The sequence below is a fragment of the Nicotiana tomentosiformis genome, chromosome 9, assembly GCF_000390325.3.
Source record: "Nicotiana tomentosiformis chromosome 9, ASM39032v3, whole genome shotgun sequence".
In the NCBI taxonomy this organism is placed as follows: domain Eukaryota; kingdom Viridiplantae; phylum Streptophyta; class Magnoliopsida; order Solanales; family Solanaceae; genus Nicotiana; species Nicotiana tomentosiformis.
The window spans coordinates 105985472-105999761 of NC_090820.1; the positions used below are offsets into that span (position 1 = coordinate 105985472).

At 31.6% G+C, this 14290-nt stretch overlaps 3 protein-coding genes across 3 annotated transcripts; 2 read left to right on the forward strand and 1 right to left on the reverse strand.

Moving 5' to 3' along the window:
* Positions 1 to 758: 758 nt before the first annotated feature.
* LOC104088066 (aquaporin NIP1-1-like) lies at positions 759 to 5246 on the forward strand. The gene is made up of 5 exons (XM_009592683.4): positions 759 to 950; positions 2023 to 2244; positions 3032 to 3229; positions 3992 to 4053; positions 4853 to 5246. Exons 1-5 carry the CDS (start codon positions 819 to 821, stop codon positions 5064 to 5066), a joined length of 828 nt encoding a protein of 275 aa, XP_009590978.1. The 5' UTR covers positions 759 to 818; the 3' UTR covers positions 5067 to 5246.
* A 900-nt stretch (positions 5247 to 6146) lies between these two features.
* On the reverse strand, positions 6147 to 7488 carry LOC104088070 (E3 ubiquitin-protein ligase RSL1-like). The gene is made up of 2 exons (XM_009592686.1): positions 6602 to 7488; positions 6147 to 6219 (listed from the first exon to the last, which is right to left on the reverse strand). Exons 1-2 carry the CDS (start codon positions 7486 to 7488, stop codon positions 6147 to 6149), a joined length of 960 nt encoding a protein of 319 aa, XP_009590981.1.
* A 2016-nt stretch (positions 7489 to 9504) lies between these two features.
* LOC117274614 (E3 ubiquitin-protein ligase RSL1-like) lies at positions 9505 to 11676 on the forward strand. The gene is made up of 3 exons (XM_070185486.1): positions 9505 to 9601; positions 9738 to 10401; positions 11628 to 11676. Exons 1-3 carry the CDS (start codon positions 9505 to 9507, stop codon positions 11674 to 11676), a joined length of 810 nt encoding a protein of 269 aa, XP_070041587.1.
* The last annotated feature ends 2614 nt before the right edge of the window (positions 11677 to 14290 follow it).

Here is a 14290-nt window from a genome sequence, read left to right on the forward strand (position 1 = left end):
TCTCCTTTTTTTTTTATTTGTACTGTTCTGTCGAATTAGTTTGTGAGCATTTTAAATATTTTATCAAGTATTTGCTATATCTCACAAATTCAAGTAGTGGAATAATCAATATCCGGATGAACCAGGGGTTCAACTACCGAGTCATACTTCAATTATTTTATTAGAAATCTGCTACCTACCACCAACACATGAACCCCTGGTTCATCCGGATATTGATTATTCCACAACCAGCTACTACCTCCCACTTTTATCGAGTATTTGCTATTTCTCATTAATTCAGGTATCAGGTTCACTTATGCGTATTTTAATTATTTCATTGAATACTTGATACTACCACCAAAATAGGCACCCCTAGTTCACGTGGAAATCGACTACACCCTAACATGCTATCCACACCCGCACAAGTGCGGAGTAACTCTGTCTATCAAACCTTAGGCAAATGGAGAAAAAAATCATGTATACATCTGCTCGAAATTGATTCTCAAACTTTATGATTCTCCTCTATCACTGTATTGACCACTAGACCACGCCTTACTTCACTTATCTTTTGCCCACTTTGTTTTCCAAATAAAATATAGTCTATGTCGTAAAGACTCTTTGTCAAAGCATAGATCTCTCCGAAAGAAACCAAAAATAAAAAATAAAAAAGAAAAGAAAAAGAAAAAAAGTTGTCCCATCTTCCTTTCTCTTTCTCTTATAACTTTTTTAGAATTAGTTTGTATAAATAGGAGAAATCCTGCTCTTTGTTGTCTCATCTTCCTATAGGTTCTTTCTTTTCTTGAACAGAACAGTGAGAAGCTTAAGAGGATTATATTACTATGGCTGATCAGATAGCAACAGGGGCTAATGGGAATCATAGTGTAACTTTGAATATTAAAGAAGATCATGATTTGAATCACAAGGATTCTTCTTCAAGTTGTAGCTTTCTTACTGTTCCTTTCATTCAAAAGGTAACTCCGTCTCTTCTTCTTATTCTTATTCTTACTATGTAAAACGACAGTTCAGTGCATAAAGTATTTCGCATTCATACAGTGTACGGAAAAGTGTCGTATCCCAAAAAGTATAATATAGACAATCAATCCTAATGCAAGTATTATTAGCTGTTTCTATAACTCGAACCTGCAACTCCGATTCTCACAGTGTAAACAAGGAAAATAGGTTCCCTGGAAGTTCTTCTATTCATTTCCTGTTTAATTGAAGACGTTGAATTGTGTGATCATTTTATTTAATTAAAAGGTAAAACAATTAGAAAGGATACACTTATATTTACTTTTTTATATTTTGAACATATGTTTTACATATTTACCTGATTATTTTTTTCTGGCCCAATTTTTTTATGGACAAATACATAAAAATTCTTTTTGTAGGATGATGGTTAGACTCGAACTCGTTACTTGCCATGATCTATGCTTAGCTTTAATACTATGTCAAATTGTATGGTTATCTTATTTAAAAACATATTAAATTGATGATTATATCATCTAAAAATTTAAGCCGTTAAAGAAGATAAACATTTAGTTATTACTCAATCTATCCTATTTCACGTGATGATATTTTATTGGATATGAAATTTAAGGAAAAAATATTTAAAACTTAATTAAAAAATTAAAAGTTAAATTGATTCTAATATCTTGCGGGAATATACTTGTTCTGTAGCTATGCTAAAAGTATCCTAGAAAATTCAGCCTCAGAGTGCCAACAAAACCTTAGAATTCACCAAAACAAATTAATAAAAAACCACAATTGGTCATTTGCACGTGTGAGATTACTGTATTATTTTGATGTATATTTTTGGTCTGATTATTTATGAAATTATAATTACATGAAGTAATAATCCGTGGCGGAGTCATATAGCTGCAAGGGGTGTCAATTGATACTTCTTGGCCAGAAAATTATACTACTATTTTATATAGGTAAAACTTTTTTATGTATATATACTATGTATTAAATTCCGTTAAATTTTTTGTGTATTTATTTTTTAAAATTTTGATACTCTTTAATGAAAATCGTGAAAATGTACAGGTTATAGCAGAAATGATAGGAACATATTTCTTGATATTTGCGGGCTGTGGATCAGTGGTGGTAAATGCAGACAAAGGAATGGTAACATTTCCAGGAATAGCCATAACTTGGGGACTTGTGGTAATGGTCATGATTTACTCAGTTGGCCACATTTCTGGTGCTCATTTTAACCCTTCTGTTACTATTGCCTTTGCCACAGTTAAAAGGTTCCCTTGGAAACAGGTATATTTGAATAAAAATTAAATTATCTTTTTCTATGAATATTAAAGTTTTCTGAGTTTTTAAAGTCATTGGTCTTGAGGAAAAAAAAGAATATTTGTAGATTTTGAGTTTGAATTGAACTATTTTATGTGTCTTTGGTTAATTATTTAGACACATTCACACTATATAAATGAACATATCCCCTCCGATCAGGGACGGAGCCAGCATGTCGCAAACATGTTCGGCCGAACCCGATAACTTTAGTTCAAATCTTGTATTTATCTTAAAAGTTTATTGAATATTTATAAATTATTAATTTACAACCTTATAACTTAAAATGATTAGAATTTCGAACCAATAAGCTTTAAATTTCCGGCTCTGCCACCAATCCTAAATATCAATTATTTTGATAAACTGAATTTATTATAAAATATTTGATAGTTTAAAGAAATGAGAAGTCATTATTTTCAAATATAACCGTACTGTTCCAATTACTGAAATATTAACTAAGTGAGACGTTTAACGAGAGATAAATGTTCTTAGGATTACGACAATTAAATATCTTTTTAAAGAAAATACATAAATCTTTAAAAGATAGATAATATAGACCAAAAATAGTATTATTTTGATGTAATAAGAATTACTTTTTCTGGTATTTTATTCAGTGCTCCAACTAATCCGAATTTTCATTGCATAAGACTTATTAATTAATTTAATCTAAAGAGATAGATTATGTTGTATACTCTCTCTAACCTATTATGTGATCATTATTTATCTTTTTTTTTTTTTTTTAAAAACATTTTTGCAGGTACCAGCTTATGTAGCAGCTCAAATTCTTGGAGCAACCCTAGCAAGTGGAACTTTACGACTAATATTTAATGGAAAACACGATCATTTTGCTGGAACTCTACCTACAGGGACTGAATTTCAATCTTTCGTAGTTGAATTCATAATCACATTTTATCTCATGTTTGTTATCTCTGGCGTTGCAACCGATAACCGAGCTGTAAGTACTCCATATATATATATATATATAGATAGTTTTATAATTAATATAATCAAACTACGGATCGATGAAAAGTAACTAGCCCGCACTATTACTAAAAAGAGAGAGACTATACTTGTACCATTGAAGTTCAATGTTCGAATCCCATAATTCCATGATAGCGGCTATTTTTCAATTACAAGGACTGAAAACTAAAGTGGTTATTTCTGCAAATATTTTCCGTTTTTAATCATCCAATAAAGAGAGGCTAGACTTGTACCAGTGAGGTTCAATGTTCGAATCCCATAATTCCATGATAGTGGCTATTTTATCAATTACAAGGACTGAAATCTAAAGTGGTTATTTTTGCAAATATTGTCCTTTTTTTAATCATCTAATATTTGACCTTCATTGACCCGACTAACTAACCGGATTCAGACCGGGTTAGCTCAGTAAGGAGGTAAACTGATCCCTGCCAAGAAGTTTGTCATTCTTAAAGCTCAAAATCAAAACCTCTAATCAAACGTGAAAAAATCACTCATCCCATTGGACTTTTAATGGTAATTTTTTAATTAATACTAATGTGCTAACTATATTTACCAATCGAGGTGTTACAAGCTAAATATAGCTGTCAAATAATCATTTAATTAGTCACAATATGGTGACTTTAATTAATGAAATCCTTCTTAGAAGTAATTTAGTTGAATAAATAAATGACTTAGGGATTCTTGAACATATCATTGTTACATAATTTCTATTTTTCTGTCATTTTTATGATTGTAGATTGGGGAACTTGCTGGTCTTGCAGTTGGGGCAACCATTTTGCTTAATGTGATGTTTGCCGGGTAATTACTCTTTTTTAATTGCTTTCTTTATTTTAATTACTTTGGTTATGTGATCACCTCTTGAGAAAAATTAGTTTCATATGCAATATTTTTCAGGTAAAAATACTTATAATTCACTCTTAATTATTAACTTTTGTTATTTTGATGCTAAAAATTAATGAGTTGTGATCAAAACTTACAGTCTAATAGTATTGGTAGAATTCTCACACGATACGTGTCAGTTTAATTCTCACTATCCCCTTTCATGATTCCCAATGTAATAGAAAATATTGAGGCAAAAATAGCTGGCCGAATTCCTCGGAACAAAAAAGAAAAAAAATCTCGGTGCCGAAAACTATAGAGGGCTGTATTAGCGAGATCCAGTGGTGAACAACTGCCCAAAGAAAGAATACCTCGAAGTCCGAGGACCTTTAGTACTACACTCTACCCCCCTTCCCCCCCCCCCACAAACAAGCAGCCTTCGCGCCAACCTCGCTGGGCCTTTGGGCGGCCGTCCTATCTCACCTTGATTTATCTATACTAGCATGTAGCCACCCATGTTAGCTCCACTTGAGAGCCGAATTCGCTATTTACTTTTTTTAGTCGATATACATAAATTATATACGATTATACATATGTTATACATAATCACATAGAAAATTTTAAGATCTTTAAACAAATAGCCGGCCGAATTTACTATTAACTTTTTCTAACATATATATATAAATTATGTATTGATTATATACAGTTATGCATATATCATATATAATCATATATTATACATTCGTTAGCTATTTTTAATGAGTTTTGTAACGGACAGGCCGATATCGGGAGCATCAATGAATCCAGCAAGGAGTTTGGGCCCAGCAATAGTGTCAACTCATTACAGAGGACTATGGATTTACTTAGTGAGCCCAACACTTGGGGCCATAGCAGGAGCTTGGGTTTACAATATCATTAGATTTACTGACAAACCTTTGCGTGAAATAACCAAAAGTGGCTCTTTTCTCAAGTCCAAAATCTCTAACACTTAAAGTACACAAACTCCACAATTAATAAGAGAAGCCTACTTTTTTTCTTCTCACATGAGGGAGAGAGACAGAGATTATTAGTTATGTGGTTACTTTTGTAATATACAAAGGAAAGACTTTGTAATTTGTAAAATAAATGAAGTTAATTGATGCTTTTAGAAAATAATTGTGCCAAAAGAACAACCCTCCTACATAGCATAATATTGTGAACTTTCAACACGGGCTAAATTATGCAAATGTCTTTTTTTTGGCTACTATTTAGATTTTGTCCATATTTTTAAAAGTTGTGCATATATAGCCCTTGAGAAATTACCCCTTTAAGGCAACGATAGACTCGGATCTAATATTTGCTCATATAATTTTCAGCTCGCTCACTGAGATCTGATATTTTCTCATAAGAATTTCAACTTGCTCAAAAATGATCTTTAGACCCTGGTCTAAAAGGTTCATCAATTTCAGGAGAAAGACATTCCCAGCATAAAATATAGCATTTCATTTGTGAAAATTCAATATCTTAAAAGGGTTTTCAACTTTTTTTCGAATATCAGATGTCAGGGATTCAATTCTCAACTAGACTAAAAAGCTAGGTAATTTCTTTCTATTTACCTCACTCACTATTGGCGATAGGTATATATAATATCAATAGTAATGAGAGGTAGCAGATACAGGCAAATCAATGACGCGAGACATATGCAAGTCGCTCAAACAATCAAAATGAGGCAAATCAATGACGCGAGAAACAATCAAAATGAGGCAAATCAATGACGCGAGACATATGCAAGTCGCTCAAACAATGTTATGGTAGATACAATAAATAGTGGATCTTCCAAAAATTAGTAAACTATACATATACATTTTTCACCATCATTCATCACTATGTCCAATTACGTTCTGATCAAAATACATATGAAAGAAATTGGAAGAAGAAAACATCCAGTATAATAACTCAAAATTATATTCTTAAAAGCACCTGAAACAAAGTTCTATATCCATAGTGAACTTTTCTTCTTTAGATCAAAGGAAAAAGAGAAGAGAAAGGAACTAAAAACAAATTGAAACAAATAAGTTTAAACAAGTACGTACTTAAGTACCACAGTTACTGCAGTAGTGATTAGTAGACTGAGCTCCACATTTGTAACAAAAGTTACATCCACACCTGTAATTTTAAAGATAACAACAATATATCAAAATTTAAAGTGAAAATGACGGGAAAATGATACAGTATAGCCGCTATAAAAATAATAGCCGAAAAAATCCAAATTTAAAACATTGTTCTCAACAACTTGTTCACAATTAATATTACACTTTGTTTGTCACTATTTTTTATCGGCCGTTCCAAAAATAATGTTATATTTCACAATTCTGCAAATTTGCCACAACAAGATATCAACTAGTAGAAAATATGAAAATAATTTAAGCTATATACACTGACGACAATATAAAAATTTTTCTCATAGGCATGATTTTGTAAATATTTTTTACATAATCAATGCATAGAACATAAGTTGTATATGAAAATCCGATGACCTATAACTTACCTGCAATGTATTTGGGCACAACCTTGAGACCTAGCAACATAGTATCTACAATTTGGACATCTTTGCCATTCTTGACTCTTAGCAAGTTGCATAAGCTGTATATCTTCCCTTTCCCTCTCATCTTTGTGCAATTTCTCAAATTCTTCACACACAATCCCTAAATGCCAAGGAACTTTACACTTAGTACAAAACAACCTTTTACATTCTGGACATTTTGATTGAGTAATAACCATATTTTCACCACTACATTCATCAATCAAAAGTGCAGAACAATCCTTAAACGGACAATAAAATTTCTCATACCCTAAAATCACTTTTTCACATAACGCATCGCCCCATCTATTAAACACTTCATTAGGCAAAATTGAACGACAATAATACGGCTCTAATAGCCCGTTACAACCTGAAACGGGACATGAAATTCGAGAAATATTCTCTTGGAGTTTTGAGGCTACATACTTAGCCATACATTGTTTGCAATAAGAATGTGTGCACCCCATTATTTTGAACATTTCACTCATTGACTTTTCGTCAACGCAAATATCACACGTAAAATTGTCATTACCGTCATCATCTATAACAATAGACTTCGAATTTGAACCCCTTTTTGAATTTTTGGAGAATGAAAAATTAGAATCCAAAATCTGAATTTCTTCATCTGGGGATTCTTTAGATAGATCAATAAAGGCCTTTTTAGTTCCACTGCAGCTAGGTTTTGAACACAAAATCTTAAATAAGGAAACTTGTTGATTTCTTTTCTCAATACCATCACTAATCTTGGCTCCTTTGCTCTTTGAAGTTTTTGGGGTTTCATATATTACTGAAACATCATCATCGTTATCGTCGGCAATATTTATTATTTTCATGACAACACTGTGAGGATTCATATAGTCGATCCCAACTTGATCATTCGGACTTGCAAATTACTTAGTTTTTGCACTGAACGGCAAGAATAGTGAACTGAGGAAAGCTTAAACTAGGGTTACAGTGACCCTTACGGTTTCAGAGGCAAAGATAATTTGTTTTTGAATTTCGTGATTAAGAAAACTATGCGTTTTTTTTAGGAATCTATATCGGCAAACCTTCAAAGTTCTATTAGCAGGCATTTTTTTTTAAAAGTTATTTTATTTCTTTCTCGTTTTTGGAAGTGGGACCATGCCATAGTAAATAAGTAAGGTAAAAGAAGAGTCTTTTTTATTTCCTTCTATTTTGGTCACATAGATATCTAAGTTTAATTTTTATACTATATTCTAATAACATTATAAATATTTTATTATAATATCAACCATCTAAAAGATAACTATACAAACTTTTACGTAAAAATTCCTACTCCTTTTGTCCTTGTGTGAAAGTTTTTTTAGTTGGATACGGAGTTTAAAAAAGAAAAAAATTATTTATGATTTAATCATGATATATTAGTATGATTTGATGTAAATACGACGGAATTAAAAACTTTATAACCTAATATTTTAATGATGTCAACAATCCTTGAATATTAAAGTATATAGTGGAGCTTGAATATCAAAATGTGCAAACTAGATCCTGTGCAAATCAAGTCAAGGAAGATCTGAATTAAAGATTTTCAGCAAAATTGAATCAAGTTAAAGAAGATATATACATGGAAACCAACATATGATTAAAGAGTTCTATGAAAAGCAATATACGGAATCCTCAATTAACCCATTTCGTCAGCAGTGCATTTAATTAAACTCGATCCTATAGGTCAGTTTATTTGGACTTGTTAAAATATTTTTAATTTATTTAGAAAAAATACATACTATAATTAATTAAAATCTAATTAATATTAAAAGTAGCTGGTTATTGCAGTTACTGCTACTGTCATTTAATTGTAACATTCATTATCAGTCTTGAATTGAAACAATTTGCTGCTATACCTAGGCTTTGTTTTTCTTCAAATACTCCGTATCATCTTTTTAAGTAATTCGAACTTAAATAGGTCATAATTCTTCTAGTTTTTCCTCTTACGTTTAACAAACAGTACAAATTATAAACCAAACAAATATTCATTAAATTTCTTTTCTAAAAATATCTCTGCGTCTTAGTTTATGTGGCAAGGTTCGTAGTATCATAGGTTAATGTATTTAACATTCGGTGTAATTTGATCATAAATTCTTCACGTTTTTTAAAATAAATTTACATATTTAAAAACTATATAAACTACTACTCTCTCTCTCTCTGTCATTAATAGTAGGAGCCAAATGATCCCCTACCATTACAAAATTGGCTCGCCTATACCCTTATTTCCAAACGACAGCAACCAACACTGCTAAAGAAATTGCTAATACTCCCTCCGGTCTATTTTTTGTGATTTTTTGGCCTTATTTTGTGGTCCATAATATTTGATTTTTTCAAATATCAAGAAAGAATTAACTTCTTTTTTTCAAAGTTGCCCTTGGAGTAAAGAGCCTAAGAGTATTTATTGAATTTCTAATGAACAAATTAAGGTTAATATAGTCAATTTTATTGTTAATTAATGCTAAAAGATGAATTCTTTAATATGTGAAAACAATCAAAAATATCAATTAAAGCGGACAGGAGGGGGTAGTAAATTAGCAACGTGTTATAAAAAAGTGCTATTAGCGATAAATTAGCACAATTTCGTAATTCCTTTTTTTTTTTTTTTAAATGAGAACCATTATTTGGATAAAAGGTTAAAGTATGAGGGGTATTTTATTTATGTCTTTACTAAAGAGTTTCCCTAGAGTCCTAAGATAAAAGGAAGCAAGAGAACTTGCCCAACAATATTACCTTTTTAGAGTCCCTAAAATCTCAGTCTTCTTCTTCCTCACCAAATTAAAACCCCCCCCCCCAACCCCCCCCCCCCCACCCCCAAAAAAAAAAAAAAAAAAAACTAAGGTTTAGTTTTGCTGCTTAACTACGTAATGGAAGTGGCAAATACTTCGTCAGTAAAGATAATATATATTGAAGATGAGAATGATGATATTTCATTAACATATGAAACCCTAAATACTTCAAAGGGTAAAGGAATCAAGATTAGTGAAAAATACTTAGGAAAAAGAGACGTTGAAGTTTGAGATTATATCATCTTTTTGTTCAAAACCTAGCAGCAGTGGAACTAAAAAGATCTTTATTGATCTATCCAAAGAATATTCAGATGATGAAATTCAGTTTTTGGGTTCTCAATTTTCATCCTTTAGACCGAAAAAAACAAGGAGGGGTTTAGATTCGAAGTGTATTGTTATAGATGATGACGGTAATGACATTTTTACGTGTGATATTTGTGTTGACAAAAAGTCAACGAACGACATGTTCAAAATAATGGGGTGCACACATTTTTATTGCAAACAATGTATGGCTAAGTACGTAGCCTCGAAATTACAAGAGAATGTCTCTACAACTTCATGCCCCGTTCCGGGGTGTAACGGGGTATTAGAGCCATATTATTGTCGTTCAATTTTGCCTAAAGAAGTATTTGATAGATGGGGCGACGCGTTATGTGAGAAATTGATTTTAGGGTTTGAGAAATTTTATTGTCCGTTTAAGGATTGTTCTGTGCTTTTGATTGATGAATGTAGAGGTGGAAATTTTGCTATTACTCAATCAGAATGCCCAGAATGTAAAAGGTTGTTTTGTGCTAAGTGTAAAGTTGCTTGGCATTTAGGGATTATGTGTGAAGAATTTCAAAAATCAAACAAAGATGAAAAGGAAAAAGAGGAGATACAGCTTATGAAACTTGCGAAGCACAGAAAATGGCAGAGATGTCCAAGTTGTAGGATTTATGTTGCAAGGAATAAAGGTTGTAACAATATGAAGTGCAGGTTAGTTAGTTCAGTCTCGAAAAAATTAATTTTCTGCTTCTACTTCACGGGCTATTAGATCTATATAATCAATTTGTGATTTAAAATATTAGGTGATTTCTTCTCATCTATTCAAATCTTGACGAAAAGAGTTACCTCATACATGTTACTTGTGAGAGGTAGCATGTATTTTACCAAGGTAGTTCTAAAATATAAAAATTAAACATAGAGAGAAGCTAAGAGAATTCGGCATATATAATATAATTTTTAGGCGAAGGAATTCGAAACCTTCCGCCCCCTAGCTCTACCCCTTTTCTCCTCCTAGCTCCGCCATCGGATACTCAGACACCACGACTATAAAAAAAAAAACTAAATTGAATAAGTATTAGTTTGTATGTTCCATATGGAGTGCAGGTTAATTAATCCATATGATTTTCATGTTTTCAATTGTAAAATATTAGGTAATTTTTCCATATTTGTTCAAACATTAATAGACAAAGTTACCTGATATATATTATTTGCGGAAGGTGAGTAGGGATTAGTTTGGTTCTGGTTTAGAGGTTAGAAGTTTTTAGTGTAAATACTGCACCTTAAATTCTTGAGGAATTCAAGAATGGCTTTGAAATAATTTATAAGGACATTAAATCTAGAGACCAAAAGGAGGGGACCCAGAATTTGAAGGTAGCAGATGCACTTTTACATTCAACCAAAATCTACTTTGTATATTTAGTACTACTACTATTTCATATACTATTTTCTAAAGATATATACATATATACATGGAATTTTTACTTAACTTTTCGAGTGTCGATGGCCCCCTCTCGTTACAACATAGATCCGCCTCTGGCTCGAATGCTAATATAAATAACACCTGAAAATTAAATTTTCTTGTATGCTGAAATAATTATTTACTTAATTACAAAGTATAAATTTTTAAGAATTTGATTTCTTGTTAAAGTATACACATTTAGCCCCCTATATAGAGATCTTTATGTTGCAATTAAGGTTTAATGGCTGTAATCATATGAATTGCAGGTTAGTTTGTCCACGTGATTTTCATGTTTTTTCAATTTGTGATGTAAAATTTGTATGTTTTCAATTCTCACAAAATCTTCACTGTTATTGTTCTTTTTTTAATGCTAATTGGATACTTCAATTCCACCCATTGGCTACATGGTTTAGTGCAAGATTTTATCTCTTTGTTTTTGTAGCCAAATTCGGATGCATCATTATTTTCATATTTGCAGGTGTGGCTGTGACTTTTGTTACAAATGTGGAGCTGCATATCCTGGGTAAATTAATATATTACCCCCTTTATCTCAATTTATGTGAAATAAGTAGAATTATTTTTAGCCATGATTTTTTCAAATACTTTTAAGATACTTTAGTTGTTAACTATAGAGATTTATAATATTTATTATATAGTTTCTAAATATATATATATATATATATATATATATATATATATATATATATATATATATATATAAAAGTTTTTTTTAAACGCCTTAAAAATTCTGTGTTCGAATTTACAAATATTAGGTAGTTTGACCTTGAATCATATTACATAAAGTGGAATATATATATATAAGTCTTTTTTTAAACGCCTTATAAATTCTGTGTTCGAATTTACAAATACTAGGTAGTTTGACCTTGAATCATATTACATAAAGTGGAACGGAGAGAGTAATTGATATAACAAGTTGTGATCAATGTTTTAAAAAATAACATTGGAACTCTTATCTGTCTAATTCTGATGCATCGTTGTTGTCTTTACAATTACAGGTACGAATGTTACAGAAACGGACAACGAAGAAACGCACCACAAACAAGGAGCGCACTTGATATTCTAATCGTTCACATTTTTACATATTTTTACATATTTAACGAATTTCATAATACAAATACAATATTTAAGCAAAAATTATTGGATTCGTCCGAAACCATAACTACTACACTACCTCCGCCCGTACGTACATACATACACACATGTGCCGTTAGAGCACCGAATGAATTTATTTTCTTGAAAGTCATATTTGTTGGATTATTGGATGTATCCTTTGGAGGCCTATAACCATAGCAAATCAAAATGACAGAGAATGATAATGTTGAATTATTATAATACATAATATCTTCTTCTACCAATTTATTTCATCTTTATTGCGATCAGAATGCAGGGGCAGAGGCACAAGCCAACCTACGGGTTCGGTCAAACCTAGTATATTTTGTTCAAATGGTGTATTTGGTATTTTCATAAAATGTGTATAAAATATTAAATATAGAACCCAGTCATTAACATTTCAAGCCGTAGTTCCAAAATCTAGAATCCATAAGATTGAATGTAATTGGACATAGTGGTAAATGATATAGAAGAAAGTATTTATATAGTTTATTATTATTCTTTTGAAAGATCCACCATTTGTTGTTTAGAGAAACAACATTTTGTTTGTTTGAGTGACTTGCATATTTCTAGTGTCTTGATTCTTTTTTTTTTTGAATAATGGCGGTGTTTAGGATAATTGTGCGTACCTAAATTTTTTCATATAATACTTGTCGCCTACAATTTGTGCGTACTTAAATTATTTCACTTGATATCCCGAAAACCTTCCAAAATTATCAACTTTTTGTCAGTTACATACTTAAAACTGTCGGGTGTTCCCAAAACCAGCAAAGTAGTCCTAACTCCTAGTTTATCACCTTCTAGGAAGGGTACAGTCTAAAACTTCATCACTAAGTAGCAAAGCCACACCACTCTATACATGGTAACTATTTAGACTATCTAACAGTTACAGCCATGACATTTGATGTGGTGCTTCACCAATGAAATTATATGACACCTCTCTCTCTCTAATCTCTCTCTCTCCTTTGGCAGGTAACACTTTGTGGGATTTTTTTGGTTTATGACGTCTAATTGCAGAAGATAACAATCAATATGCGATTGTAGTTGAGGTGCCTACTTGTGCACACCAAAATTGAAAGGCATATTTGCCAGCTCAGATCAAGTTAGAGGACTTGTTTATATATTATGCCTTATACTTGGGTCATGATTTTTTGTTCACTTACTTTTGGTTGATGTGGGATAAGTGAATGTGTGATATTGACTCCTGAATAAGTATGTGCTTGTTCACTTTTAGGATTGGTGTGATTTTAGAGTATGAAGGTAGACTCTTATTTTTGAGCACTGTGTGTTTGCTAGCTTGATTTGGGATCATTGGGGGAAGTGGAGTTTGGGTTTTTGATTGCAATAACTCCGTACATCAAAGTTTAAACATACGAAAATATATACTTAAAACGATTTTTGTCTTTGTTGAGAAGTGGTCACTTGCTTCTATGATTTTAGTTTTTTGCCCTACTTTTATCGTCGCGTTAGATCATACCCTTGAATACATAGTGATATGCCTTTCTCCTTTTGATGGTGTGTTGTTATATGTTGTATGTCCATTGAGTGATTGTGCCATTATACAATTTGATAAGTACTATAGTCTTGGCATATGGGAATTAGCAGAACTAACGGTTGAAATGCTCTTTGGTATGGGCGGACACACGATTCAACAAAGTGGTGTCATACGACACCGTTTTTATCGGAAATTTTTTATATAAATATTAGTAATGTGAGAAAATAAGAAATAGAAAAAAATAACATCTCCTGATATAGATTGTCTCCTGCCATGTTGGTTATATGCCCTTTTTTAGCTCTAAAAGATCAGATGTTCGAATATGAACTAGCACCCATTTTTGGCAAATATTTGAGAGAGCCTCTGTGAGCAAAAAATGTAGTTAAGTAGAAAGACTGAACAAAATTAATAGACTAAGAATGTTTCTTGTCTATAAAGATGATAATTAAAGTTATTTATTCCCATTCTTCTATAAATTTCGATGTCATTTACAATAATTCATGCGTACGCCCCTG